At 32.3% G+C, this 13,786-nt stretch overlaps 4 protein-coding genes across 5 annotated transcripts; 3 read left to right on the plus strand and 1 right to left on the minus strand.

Moving 5' to 3' along the window:
* LOC134837806 (dihydroorotate dehydrogenase (quinone), mitochondrial-like) lies at positions 1-1,235 on the plus strand. The gene is made up of 2 exons (XM_063853196.1): positions 1-12; positions 72-1,235. The coding sequence occupies exons 1-2, from the start codon at positions 1-3 to the stop codon at positions 1,233-1,235; spliced, it is 1,176 nt and encodes a 391-aa protein (XP_063709266.1).
* A 110-nt stretch (positions 1,236-1,345) lies between these two features.
* On the minus strand, positions 1,346-3,486 carry LOC134828925 (dihydroorotate dehydrogenase (quinone), mitochondrial). Its single transcript, XM_063841952.1, has 3 exons — positions 3,188-3,486; positions 2,758-3,129; positions 1,346-2,701 (listed from the first exon to the last, which is right to left on the minus strand). Exons 1-3 carry the CDS (start codon positions 3,197-3,199, stop codon positions 1,907-1,909), a joined length of 1,179 nt encoding a protein of 392 aa, XP_063698022.1. The 5' UTR covers positions 3,200-3,486; the 3' UTR covers positions 1,346-1,906.
* Positions 3,487-3,602: 116 nt separating this feature from the next.
* On the plus strand, positions 3,603-4,809 carry LOC134829142 (methyl-CpG-binding domain protein 2). Of its 2 annotated transcripts, none has more exons than XM_063842175.1 (3): positions 3,603-3,817; positions 3,881-4,298; positions 4,362-4,809. In XM_063842175.1, the coding sequence occupies exons 1-3, from the start codon at positions 3,708-3,710 to the stop codon at positions 4,671-4,673; spliced, it is 840 nt and encodes a 279-aa protein (XP_063698245.1). In that variant the 5' UTR covers positions 3,603-3,707; the 3' UTR covers positions 4,674-4,809. The 2 variants fall into 2 exon arrangements, with proteins under 2 accessions (XP_063698245.1, XP_063698319.1); XM_063842249.1 differs by having other exon boundaries at positions 3,884-4,298.
* A 992-nt stretch (positions 4,810-5,801) lies between these two features.
* On the plus strand, positions 5,802-6,879 carry LOC134829033 (GPN-loop GTPase 3). Its single transcript, XM_063842062.1, has 2 exons — positions 5,802-5,933; positions 5,988-6,879. The coding sequence occupies exons 1-2, from the start codon at positions 5,889-5,891 to the stop codon at positions 6,831-6,833; spliced, it is 891 nt and encodes a 296-aa protein (XP_063698132.1). The 5' UTR covers positions 5,802-5,888; the 3' UTR covers positions 6,834-6,879.
* The last annotated feature ends 6,907 nt before the right edge of the window (positions 6,880-13,786 follow it).

The following is a 13,786-nucleotide window of genomic DNA, read 5'->3' on the forward strand; positions in this document are numbered from 1 at the left end:
ATGTCGAAATGGGTCAGTTTTTGATAAAAATTTAAAAGTTTTTTTCATTAAAATTTTTTTTTTCGTTTCAGAGGAAGTTTCAAACAGTTGTCAAAGTCTTCAGTAGCAGCACGTTGTTCCTCACAGCTTGCGGAGTTCTTACCGGAAACGAAACTGCGTTCAAATGTTTTGTTTTTCCCATAAATCGTCATTTGTCGCCCGAGATTTCGCAGAAATTAGCACTTTATTGCTGTAAATTTAACATTTTTCAAAAAGAAAATTTGAAAGATGATAAAAAATTGCAAGTTAAACTCTTGAATTTTGAACTAAGTAACCCTCTTGGCATGGCAGCTGGCTTCGATAAGAACGGAGAAGTCGCCGATAAGTTGTTGGAATTGGGATTTGGGTTCGTTGAAGTAGGATCTGTGACTCCAATGGCTCAAAAAGGGAACCAAAAGCCGAGAATTTTCAGATTAAACGAAGACAAAGCGATCGTTCATCGATGTGGCAAGGACAACGAAGGTCAGGATGTCATTTTTGAACGTTTGAAAGAAATCAGAGACGAAAATCGAGCAAAAGGATTGATCGGAGTCAATTTAGGAAGCAATAAAATAACCCAAGATCCCATTGAAGACTACGTCAAAGGCGTTAAAAAATTCGCTTTTATCGCAGATTATCTCGTAATTGACGCCCGAATCAAAAATTCACCCGGATTACGAGATATTCACGACACAAAATCCTTAAAAAATCTCTTAAAATCCACAATTTCCGCTCGAAATGAAATTTCAGAAGAAAAATCGCCTCCAATCTTCCTCAAATTGACTCCCGATATCACGCGACAAGAATTACGAGAAATAATTGAACTCATCAAACTCGAAGATTGCAAAGTTGATGGATTAATAATTTGTAATTCAACCATTTATCGTGATCCTCGTTTGAAATCTCGTTATGCGGAGGAATGTGGCGTCATTAGCGGACTTCCGTTGAAAGAAATTTCAACAAAAATGATCGCTGAAGTCTATCATCTTACAGAAGGAAAAATCCCGATAATTGGCGTTGGAGGAATTTTTACGGGAAAAGATGCTTTTGATAAAATTACAGCAGGAGCGACTGTGGTTCAGATTTATACTTCGTTTGCCTTTCATGGACCTTTTATAATTCCGAAGATAAAAAAGCAACTTTTGGATTACATGGAAATTAATGGATTCAAGACAGTGAATGAAGCCGTTGGAAGTCGAAAGGAACATTTTTTGTAGAAAATAAATTTTTTATTTACATTTTTGGTGAAATTTTTAACAATTTTTTAACTTATAAATTAATGAAAAATGTTTAGAAAGCATTTTTTAAAGATTTTCGAAAATTCGAAGATTAAAGAAAATTTTCGAAAATTTTAATAATTTGTGAATTTAAATATAAAAATTAATTTTTTTTGATAGAAAACTAATGAATAATGTTCAAAACAAAAATATTTTAGTACAAATTTCGACAAATTTTCGAAATTGAAAATCTTCGAAATCGAAAACAAATTTTCGAAAATTCGAAATTATTCAAAGTTTTGATATTTCTTTTAATTAAACTCAACTTAAAATAAAAAAAAATATTTGAAAAAATCTTTTTTTATGAAAAATTGATTCGAAGACAAGTTTTCGAAGATTTAAATTTTTTTCGAAAATTCTATATTGAAAGAAAACTTTCGAAAAATTTTAATAAATTAAATTTTTAACAACATTTCAACTTAAATTCTTCTTAAATTTATGAAAAATGTTCAAAAAATGATTCAAAGGCAAATCATCAAAAAATTTAAGTCACAAAAATAAATTTTCGAATATTCGAAATTAAATACAAATTTTCGAAAATTCGAAATTAATGAAATTTTTAACAAACTTTTAGCTTAAACTAATGAAAAACATTCAAAAAAATATTTTTTTCAGGACAAAAACCTGTCAGCTTCCTTTCCAACAGCATCATTAACTGTTTTGTACCCTTTTTGTTCCAAAATTTCTTGCAACTCCTTCTTAATTTTCGGAATTACAAATGGTCCATGGTACGCAAATGCCGTATAAAGTTGCACAGTGGTTGCTCCTGCTGCAATTTTCTCATAAGCATCTTTTCCATCGAACACTCCGCCAACTCCGATAATTGGAACTTTACCTCCCGTCATTTTATACACTTCAGCAATCATTTTTGTGGACTTTTTCATTAAAGGAGCACCGCTCAAGCCTCCCGTTTCTTTGGTTTCATCACTTTTGAGTTCTGGATCGCGCGAAATTGTCGTATTTGAGATTATTAATCCGTCTATTTTGCATTCTTTGCGTTTAATTGTGTCTGTGACTTCTTTAAGTTCCTGTTTTGTGAGATCTGGAGCCAATTTCAGAAAGATCGGAGGCGAATTCGGTAGTTTAAGTTCGTTTCGAGCAGCAATTGTGGCTTTCAGGAGATTATATAAGATGTCTTTGTGTTGCATATCACGCAATCCCGGCGTATTTGGACTACTGACATTCACTACGAGATAATCGGCGACCCCAGCAAACTTCTTAACGCCTTTCACATAGTCCTCAACGGGATCTTCGCTCGTTTTATTCTTGCCTAAATTGACGCCAATTAGTCCTTGAAGGTCATTTTTCGCACGAATGTCCTTCATTCGCTCGAAAACGACGTCATGCCCGTCACTATTGAACCCGTAACGATTTATGATTGCCTTATCTTCGTTCAAGCGAAACACCTGTCAATCAAAAAAAGTCGTAAAAATTGAAATTTCTTCGAAAATCGAACTCTTACTCGTGGTTTATCGTTGCCCGGTTGCGGTAAGGGCGTCACAGAACCAATTTCCACGAATCCAAATCCCAAATCCAGCAATTTATCCGGAACTTCCGCTTGTTTATCGAATCCCGCAGCAATTCCAATCGGATTTTTCAAGTTAAAATTTAATAATTTCACCTTTAATCGTTCGCTATCCTCAAATTTTGGCTTTGGAAAGACGTTATATTTGCAAGCGACGATGGCAAGTTTGTGCGAAAACTCGGGAGGCAGTCGACTATTGAGCGGCATGACAAAATCATTGTAAAATTTTTCATTTCCGCGATAAATGTTGATGCCGGAGAAGATTAAAACAGCTCCGCCGGTGACTTTGACGTACGTTGTGAACTTTTTCTGTAAAAAAATTAATTGAAAAAATAAAAATTTTAATTTTTTAAAAGAAAAAACTCACCCAAGCACTCATTTTTAATAGAAATTTGCGTTGTAAATGATAATTTTTGAACTTTTTGTACTATTTAATGGTCGAATATTTGTTTATTTATATTTATACATAACTCGCAACCTTTCAAGGTTACCGATTTGTACTTGAAATTTCAAAATTTGAACTTGTCTCGATAATTTTCTTCAATTTTAATTAATTAATGTGAGACTTTTTACTTAAATTCTAATTTTTTGTGTAAATTTTTATAGAAAAATATGAAAAAATTAAATTTTTTAACAAATTTCGATGAAAAAATCACCGGTTTGTTTTGTTTCTTATCGCAAAATGTGTCAAAATGACATTTCGCTCCCTAACGGTACATTTTTAAGAATTTCCATTGGGACTGACGTAAAAATTATTTTTTGTATTGGGTAAATTTTGGCTTGCCATTGCCAGATTCCTCCAAAAAAACAACAAATAATCGAAAATTTCGTTGATTCCAGTATAAAATCGCCCAATTTAAGACATTTTTAGTGAAGACAAGTGCACGATGAATCTCGGCAAACGCATGGATGCAAGATTATTGCAACAAATCCCGCCACAAACGGAAATTCGTAAGACAGGACAGACCGCAGGGAGTGCTGATATTTATTATTACAGGTAATTTTTGTATTTTTCGTGATTTTTCAAGCAATTTTTTGAAATTTTTCATTGTTTTTTTAGTAGTCGCGGCAGTAATAACAGTAATAATAGCAAATATGACACCGCAAAGATCTCCATGAGTCGAATAGGAGACGGCACCGTGGATTTAACAGGATACGATTACAGCTTGAGCAGCGCCAACAAATTAATTCAGAACATAAATCCGAATATTTCGCTGCATTCGACGACTTTGACGTCAGTGAAGCGAAAAGAACCGCCTGTCGCTTATTCTGGGAGCCCTAAGCAACAAGCAACGATCGATTATAGTCGTCCTCCGAAGCCAGATGCGTCGCTGGTGCCGCCCATTCGTCAAACAGCGTCAATTTTCAAGCAGCCCGTCACACTTTACAAAACCAACACGGAAAGTATCGTCAAGGGTGACTTGAAACCCACAACGAATGACAAACCGAAGCAACTTTTTTGGGAAAAACGACTTGAAGTAAGTTTTTTCTTCGAAATTTATCAATTTTCATTGAAAAATTAAAATTTTTGTTTTTTTTAGAAATTATCAGCATGCGCATCCGACGGCGAAGAATTCAAACAAATCGACTTGGAAGGATGTCTCAAGCCCGTTGGACCATTTATTAGTGAGATGACAGTATTACAATCCGTGGCGACGGCGCTTCATTTGAATAACGGACCAATTACGGGACAAACGGCGTCGAAAGCGTCCCTTTTATCGAATGCGGGAGCATTTACGAATCCGGATCAGCCGTTGATGCATGCCGTGAACATTACCGACGACGATATTCGACGACAAGAGGAGAAAGTGAACAATGCACGAAAATTGCTGCAAGAAGCACTGAAAGCATAAAATCTCGTGACAAGACAGTTTTCAAAAAAAGTAATTTTAATGCACTTTTCAACTCTTAAGCTATCATTAATGTAATTTAATTTTTTTAAGTGTTTTAAGGAAATAAAATACGTAAGACTAGATTTTGGTAAAAATTGTAGGAAAAAATCGAGTTTTAATGATTTTTTTTTGAATTCAGAATTTGAGCGAACTACATTGATGATGTACATTGTGCTGTAAAAAAATTGTGTGTCGCCAATAAAAAAAATCACAAAACGTTTTTTTTGAGCAACGTGAATATTATTTCAAGTCAAAATATCGAAAAAATTATTTAATTTAATTCAATGTTAATTTTAAAATATTTTTGAAAACATGTTTTTTTAAATTTTATTGAAACAAAAATTTTCAAAAAATGAGCTTGAATATGCAAATTGTTTCAAAATTTGGGTCCAAATCGTTTTAAAAAATTTTATTTAAAAAATTTTGAACTTTGTAAAATTTTTTATCAAGATTAACAATTTATTGATTTTTTTTAATCTTCAATTTTTATTTATTTTTTCATTATATTTTTTTTAAATGAGTTAACTATTTATTTAATTAAAAAAATTTTTTTCAATGATAAATATTTAAAATTAATTTTGACAAAAAAAAAAAAAAGAAATAAATAAAAAAATAAAATAAATTATATATTTTTTTCCCATATTTTATCTTGAAATTACAGAAGAACTTTGCAAAAAATAATTTTTTATAAATTAAATAAATTAAATTTCATAATTTATAAATTTTCTAAAAATTTTTTTTAAAAATTTTTAATTTTGTTATTTAAACTTTTGTATTAAAAAATTATATTTTTACAAAAATTTTCTTCTAAAATTAAAAAAAAAATAATTAATTAATTAAAATTGACTGAATAAAATATTTGAATCAATAAAAAATAAAATTTACCCATTAAATAAATTTTGAGAAAATCTTTTAAGATTTTTCTTTTGCTTATAATTTTTTAAGATTTTTAATTTTAATTAATTTAAATAATTTAAAAAAAATTAATCTAACATTTTTTTCGAATTTTCATGAATATTCACGTTGCCTCGCGTATTTTTTTTTTGTGTGCGACACATAATTTTTTAACAGTGTATTCACGTCTCGCATGTTTTTGTTTACATTCATCTCACAACAAACCGCAAGTTGCGTTAAAATTTCGTCAAAAACCCTTTAAAAACACAAAATCAACCAAAAATGAGATACGCTCAGCTCGTTCTCGGTCCTGCAGGAAGCGGAAAGGTTCGTATTTATCAAAAACTTACTCGATTATTACTTATATTCCTTATTTTTTAGTCAACCTACTGCGCTACAATGCAACGACATGGTGTCGATACGAACCGAACTATCGAAGTTGTCAACTTAGATCCCGCCGCAGAGCATTTCGACTATCAACCTCTCGTCGATATCCGAGATTTGATCCATCTCGACGATGCCATGTCCGATGAAGAGCTCCATTTTGGCCCAAATGGCGGCTTAGTTTTCTGCCTCGAACATCTCATCGAAAATAGTGAATGGTTACGCGATCAACTTTGTGGCGGCAGTGACAACGAAGGCTTGGAAGATCCCGACGACGATTACATAATTTTTGACATGCCGGGACAAATTGAGCTCTACACACATTTAGATACGGGCAGACAACTCGCAAAATTGCTCGAATCGTGGAATTTTCGTGTTTGTTCCGTTTTTCTGCTCGATTCGCAATTCATGGTTGACGGAGCGAAATTTTTATCCGGCACGATGACGGCGCTGAGTGTCATGGTGAATTTGGAATTGCCTCACGTGAATATTTTGAACAAAATGGATTTACTGAACAAGGCAGGTAAAAGTCAAATTGAGAAATATTTGGAGCCAGATTCGATGGCTTTGCTGTCGGAAACGAACGATGACTCCGCATGGGGAAGAAAATACAAAAAATTGTCAGAAGCCATCGGGAGAATTGTCGAAGACTTTAGTTTGGTGAAGTTTTTCCCGTTAAACATCAAAAACGAGGAGAATATTCAGGATATTTTGCTGATGATTGACAGTGCGATACAATATGGCGAAGACCTGGACGTCCGAACGAAGGATTTTGTCGAACCCGACGACGAAGACGTCAATTATATGGAAGATCCGACAAATTATTTCGGCGATGATGCGTAAAATCCAATAAAAAATATTTTTTTAAAACAAAATTTATTCGTAAACATTCTCATCGGTCGCCTGAAATTGAACGAAAACGACGTCATCACCACTTTCAGTCTTATTTTGCAGCAAATTTTGTTCGAGGATTGGTTGCATGGCGCTCATCGTCGCGGAAAATGTCGTTGGATGCACTTCGTGAATGTGCAGCAATAAACTCAGCAAATCCTGAAACGCCATTTCGCAACAAACGCTTTCAATAAGGGGTTCGAGTTCTTCTTGCGTCGATGTTTGACTGTCGGTGTCGTAATTCATCGCATTTTGTATTTCCTCGGCATCTTCCAGCAGAAATTCTTCTTCGATTTTCATTTTTTTACGTTTTGGACTTTCTCGGAGGATTTCTTTGGGCTTTGTCTCGACTTGCTTCACAACTTTTCGTTTTTTCAGGATGATTTTTTGGTTCGAATTGCCATTTCCGCATTTCATGAGATGAAATTTCAGGTGAGAGTCTTGAAAGAACTTCTTTGGGCAGTGAGGACATGTTTTAGTGTAGCTGTGAACGAGTTCGTGGTTTCGTAGGACGACTGCTGAGGGAGTTGTGAAGTCACATTGGTTGCAGGCGAAGCGGTGTTCAGGTTCTGTTGTCGTCATATTGTGGATAAAATTAATTTTTTTAGGTTTCTGTTGAGTCAAGTTGAAGGTTTTTTGTTTGATTGAACCGGTTGGCGGAAAACAATAACAAATGGGATCGTTCATAGATGATTTTACTGACAAATTCTCCATGTTTTAATTTGAATTTCGGTAAATAGAAAAAACCGTTAAGATATGGAGAAATTAAAATTTTCTCTCGGGACCAGATAAGCATTTTAAAATTAAAATTTGACTCGATTTTGATGATAATTTTGATTTGAATAATTTTTTTTCATAATTTCCATACAAAATTTGACAGTTTTTTGTTGTATTACCTCATAATTTTTCATGTTTAAATTTTCTTTTGATAAAAAAAAATTATTTTAATTTTTTTTTTGAAAAATTTTTAGTTGAATTTTCCTCTAAAAAAATGTTTAATTAAAATTATGATTTTTTTTTTAAGTTATTTTTTATGAAATTTTAATTTTTCGAAAAATTAATCAATTCAATTAATCAATCAATTTTGTATCTTTTGCAATTTAAAAAAAAAATTATTAATTAAAATCCATTTAATTAAAATGATTTTGTCAAACAATTTAGGCCACTCCAAATGAAAATCAAAAATAAAATCCAATGCATTTTATTCAAAAATTTTGGACTTTACTTTTGAGAATTTTAACCAAAAATGACCATTTTTTATATTTAAAATTTTTGAATATTTCGATGATAATTTTGACTTGGATGAATTTTTTCCATAATTTCCATACAAAGTTTGACAGAAAGTTCAGTTGGATTACCTCTAATTAATTTTTATGTTTAAATTTTCTTTTGACTTGACTTGATGTTATGTTATTTTAAATTTTCAAAATAAATCTTTTTTCAAGAAAAATTTTTATTTAACGCTTGTTTTTTCAAGAATGTTTTTAGATTTTTTTTTTTGAACTAAATTTTGCTTCGTTTTTTTTAATTTTATCGAAAAATTAATATTCGTAATGCTCTATTTTGTATCTTTTGCAATGCTAAAAAAAATATTTATTAAAATCCATTTAATTAATATGATTTTGTCAAACAAAATTTTACTTACCAAATTTTCCATGTAAATATTTACCTTTTGTCTCTTATTTTTGTTTATTTTCATTAGTTTTCCATATCAAAAGTTCTTCCATGCTCCAATGCTCCTTTTGTTTTGGCGGGAAATGTTACCCTTTGATAATTTTCTATAAGTCAACTCATTTCAGTTCTTTCAAAATGGTCATCGAGTTCAAATATCCAACTAAATATTTCATTCCAAAGCGTTCTTTCACTGAAAACGCTTTAAAACCCCTAATTCAGCTTCAAACATTATGGGGTTACTCTCGTTTTCGTGCCTCGACTCGTTTCCTAAAAATCTGGAAATATTTTCTTTTCATCCTAATCAACGTTCCTTCGATAATTTTAGAGTTCGAGTTTTGTTTCGAAGCTTTTTCGACTCGATTTTCCAGAACTTATCGCTTGACTGCTAAAATTTTTAGTGCTATTACCATGCTGTTACATCTTTTTATCGCAGTTGAATTCACCTTTCGAAGCGAAAGAATTTTTCAATTTCATCAAGAGAATCTGAAAAACTTATCAGATCAAATTGAGGTTGTGTTAAATGTCAAACTTACCGCCAAAACTCCGCGTCAGCTGTGCATCGCTTTGATACTCCTCGTGCTACTCGGGAATTTGTTGATCGATTACACGCAAATTGTTATTGGTCTCGGCAAATTAGGCGGGCACGGATTGAGCTACTTAGTTTATGAATTTCTAATTAGCATGGCATATGTCGAGTACACGAGCATGATTAACATATTTATTTATTTATCTGATCAACTGTTAAATTATGTCAAGACAGAGCGGAGATGTTTACGGAACATTTCGTACGTGCACGAGTTGTTAATGGAAAACTGTCATCGCCTTAATGATGTTTATACGACGATAAATATCATAATTCATGTGAAATTGTTCATTAGATCTGTTTTAATGACTTACCTGACGGCAGTTTTGCTGCGAGATTTGCAGGAAGGAATTCCAACGATCACAGTTTTGGCGGCAAGTAAGTTTTGGTTTTACATTTTCCTTGAAAATCTTTTAAAATTGATAATTTTTTAGATACTTTAATCTCATTAGTGGAAATTTTGAGTCTTACTTACCTGTATATTATATGTGACAGACTCAAAAGACGAGTAAGTGTCCTTTAATTTGATCATTTTGATTAAAAATTCAATAATTTACAATTTTTAGGTTACCTCTGACTTATCAGACGCCCTCTACCGGTTGGAACCCAAACCAGAAGATCTCGAAATCGTGTTGTTACAAATTTCGCACTCTGCTGATTTTGAAATTTCCATCAAAGACGCATATTTTTTGAATCGCCAATCACTCTTTGCCGTAAGTCCTTTAATTTCTCGATACCAAATTCTCAATGAAAGCCATTAATTTGTTTTCCAGTTCATTACCACGTGTATCTCGTACTTCATTGTAATACTACAAGTAGATTTCGGTGCTCTCTAAAGTAGATTGTGGTTTTGTAACATTTTCATGACGATGTGAATTATTAACAATTTAATCTTTGTATTATGCCAGCACCAGATTGCAACAAAATTATTAAGTAGTCCGACATTTAGGTCATTAAATTAGAAGGAAAATGTAATTTAAATTGAAACTTACCTTTGAAAAATTAGTTTTGGACGAGTTTTTGATGAAATTTTTGATAATATTAAAAGAAAATGTAAATCCAGAGGAGAAAATTCAACTTTTATGATGAAAGTGATTGCCCGTAATATCTTCTAAAGCACTCAATTGAGTAAATAGCAAGCAAATAGTGTTCATTTTATGTGCAGCAATAACAAATTGAACATGATCAGATAAAATATTTACTGTGTCATGCAACATTTCGACATAAAATGCATGCAAGGACCTCAGAAATGCTCGTTTAATATCTGGAGCAACTGTAAACCACAACAGAATGACACTGTAATGAATGTACTTTGGATGTCAAGAGGCAATATAATGAAATATTTTGTATTTGACACTAACTAGTTCTTAAAATTTCGTTAGAAAATTTAAATTTGCAGGAATTGGTTCAACTTTTAAGCTAAAAATTAATTTATTTGAACAAAAAACATGAAAAACCAAAAAATTATTCTCATTAAGTGTCAGATTGCAACAAAATCAGCATGTAATTCGAAATTTGCGTTAAGATCTAAAAAAAATTTTGAGGTTATGTCAAAATCTGTTTTGAATTTTGTGCAAAAAATTACTTACAGGTACAATAATTCCCAAATCCAGATGAAAAAAAGCACTTTCAGCTTTAATTGGATGAAAAATGACTTGCAAACAAAAGTCTTTAATTAAAATTACGTTTTCAGATCCATTTGTGAGGCGTATCAAATGGATATTTTCTCCAACTGCTTCGGAATTTTCCTTTAAATTGTGCGTTAGGGTCGTCAATGTTGTTATCCGGATTACGTGTCTCATGATAATCGTCAATATCATCCCAAGCGTTGTTGAATAAGGATTGAGAAAAGCTTTGCAGAATAAATATGTCAAGCTAACCAAGTCAATGAACGTAAAAACCACAAAAGCAACATTATAAGTCTCGAATTGTTGATTGATTTCTTGCGTTATTCGCCATAAGCTTGAATGAACGTCTTTCAAGGTAATTATTTTTTGTTTCAGGTTCACTTGATGAAAGACAGTCTTCGAATTTTGATTTTGCACGATGTACTGAACGAATTTTCGTAAAATTCTTGCGCGATCGTTCAATAAGGCGATGTAGAACAAATAAAACATGAATAGGATCATGCTGTAAATGTCCGCCATGATGGCATAAGAGATCATTTTTATGACGCCATGAGTGATGTAATGAGAAAATGTCGCGCAATTTACGATGAAAAATATTGTGAAACTCCAAAAGTACTTTTGCCCGGATTTTTCGTAGTTCATTTGAAAGTTCATCTGTCTGAAAAGCGATTCATCAAACTCTTGAAGTTTTTCAAGCATCTTTCGAAGTCTCATTGGCGCCAAAATAGTCTTCAACTGAATCCAGGTCACTGTAGAATTCCATAAAACCATATGCCATAATCTAATGACATTCGCGATCGACGGAGGGTTTTCCGCAAAATTCACGAAACTACGAACAATCATCGCCAGGTTGTAAGCCAAGAAGAAAATCGAAGGTAAGTAATTGAAAAATTTAGATATTTTTGACTTTCTATTGTTAAAAAGCGGAAACATTCCTGAAATGTAAAATAATATCAGGAGATATTTCTGACTCCGAAGCAGCTTGTTGGGATTTGAGTCTATTACGTTCGCCATGTCGATTATTACTGAATGGAAGATTTCCTGAAAATGTCACAATTAGTAACAATTTATCACGTAATTTACATGATTTTTCAATTAATTTGAACCTTTTTTTAGATTTCCGTGCCAGATTGCAACAAAATTACCAAATAATTAGTCATTTGAGCCAATAACTGAAAAGAAAAATAATTTTGAGGTTATGTTTGGTTTTTTGAGGTTATGTTTGTTATTACCGGAACTAAGATCTCGAGATCGTATTGAAAGAATGCGCTTTCGATTCTAATTGGTTGAAACTTGACCTGTAAACAGAAATCCTTCATAAAAGAAGCGATTTCTTCCTTTCTTGAGTCAAATAAATGGATATCTTCACAAAAACCACGTGCTTTCTCCTTGATGTTTTGCGCGATGATTGTAACTGTCAAAAGTCGTATCAAATGTCCAAACAAAAGACATGAAATTGTCAAAATAGAGAAGATTTCCGGGTTTCGTAGTTCTTTCAAAAGAAAAAATGTCAATCCAACGAGATCTATGAACGTAAAAAGTATCATCGAGATATTAAATGGCTCGAAAATTTCGTTCATCGTGAGTGTAATTGACCATAATTTGCTGTAAATGTCTTTTAAAGCAGTTAATTGGGTAAGTAATGTCGTTGAATTACTTTGAAAAGCTTTGGTTTTGTTCTTTTCAATTAACTTTTGCAGCAATTGGTACAACGTGGCGATACGATCATGCAAAATTCCAATGAAAAAGAGCAAGAATGCGAGAGAAACGGTGCTATAAATGTCCGATTGAACCGCAAATAGCATCATTTTTACCGTGTACACGTCGTAGTTGAGCAAATAATACGGCAAAAAGGTAATAACGTAAATTAAGGAAAACGCACCGAGTCGATTGATGAATCGCCAACGCATATGGCAGTAATTTGTCTCGTAGCCCAAACGCGACAGGAGATGTTCATCTACTTCGCTCATTTTTTCCAATAACTCAACCAGTGACAAAGGCTTGCAAATTATGCGGATCAAAATTGAAGCGATTGACGCATTCCACAAAATTGAGTGCCATAACCTGATGATGTTGGCGACACTCGTTACCTTTTCGTGGAAATCAATCATGTTGAAAGCGATCATTGTGAGGTTATAGGACAAAAATAGCAGGGACGGCATGTAATTTGCACAACGTGACCCATTTGTTTGTTCGTCGGTGAATAATGGATGCAAACCAAATGCGTGGAAAAGTATCAGGAGATATTTTTGACTGAATTGTAATTTGTTGGGAAACGTATCTGATGGTTGGGACATATTGAAAAGAACTGAAATAGGTAAGAGATTTTTATTGGAAATGATTGAAATGAATATTGAAATTGTCACGCGAGGTTTTTAAATTAAATATTTTCAAGGTTTTCATAAAGAAAAGAAATTATTTAAAAAATTTCGTATTTTTTAATTTTTAAGTTTAGGAACCTTCAATAAGACATTCAAATGAATTTCAAGCTTCAAAGGCATCCAAAGGCATTTTCCATAACTTTTGTTCAATTTCAAGCTTAAAAAACATCAAATATGCTTTCAAAATGAAAAATACGTTTTTTTTATTTTTCAATTTTCAAGCTTAAGAACCATCCAAAAGACATCCAAAGGCATTTTTTATAACTTTTGTTCAATTTTAAGCTTAAAAATCATCAAATATGCTTTCAAAATGAAAATTACGAGAACCATCCAAAAGACATCCAAAGGCATTTTTCATAAACTTTTGTTCAATTTCAAGCTTAAAAATCATCAAATGCTTTCAAAATGAAAATTACGTATTTTTTATTTTTTCAATATTCAAGCTTGAGAACCATCCAAAGTCATCCAAAGGCATTTTTCATAACTTTTGTTCAATTTCAAGCTTAAAAACCATCAAATGGGCTTTCAAAATAAAAATTACGTATTTTTTACGTATTTTTTATTTTTCAATATTCAAGCTTGAGAACCATCCAAAAGTCATCCAAAGGCATTTTTCATAACTTTTGTTCAATTTCAAGC

This window comes from Culicoides brevitarsis, chromosome 1 (assembly GCF_036172545.1).
Source record: "Culicoides brevitarsis isolate CSIRO-B50_1 chromosome 1, AGI_CSIRO_Cbre_v1, whole genome shotgun sequence".
NCBI classification, from domain to species: domain Eukaryota; kingdom Metazoa; phylum Arthropoda; class Insecta; order Diptera; family Ceratopogonidae; genus Culicoides; species Culicoides brevitarsis.

Bases quoted from the DNA above. Each gene is read 5' to 3' on its own strand.
- LOC134829033 (XM_063842062.1), top strand. From the start codon at position 5,889: ATGAGATACGCTCAGCTCGTTCTCGGTCCTGCAGGAAGCGGAAAG. The intron at 5,934-5,987 runs GTTCGTATTTAT...CTTATTTTTTAG, and splicing joins GTCCTGCAGGAAGCGGAAAG to TCAACCTACTGCGCTACAAT.
- LOC134828925 (XM_063841952.1), bottom strand. The intron at 2,702-2,757 runs GTAAGAGTTCGA...TTTGATTGACAG, and splicing joins CGGGCAACGATAAACCACGA to GTGTTTCGCTTGAACGAAGA.
- LOC134829142 (XM_063842175.1), top strand. From the start codon at position 3,708: ATGAATCTCGGCAAACGCATGGATGCAAGATTATTGCAACAAATCCCG. The intron at 3,818-3,880 runs GTAATTTTTGTA...TTGTTTTTTTAG, and splicing joins GCTGATATTTATTATTACAG to TAGTCGCGGCAGTAATAACA. The intron at 4,299-4,361 runs GTAAGTTTTTTC...TGTTTTTTTTAG, and splicing joins TTTGGGAAAAACGACTTGAA to AAATTATCAGCATGCGCATC.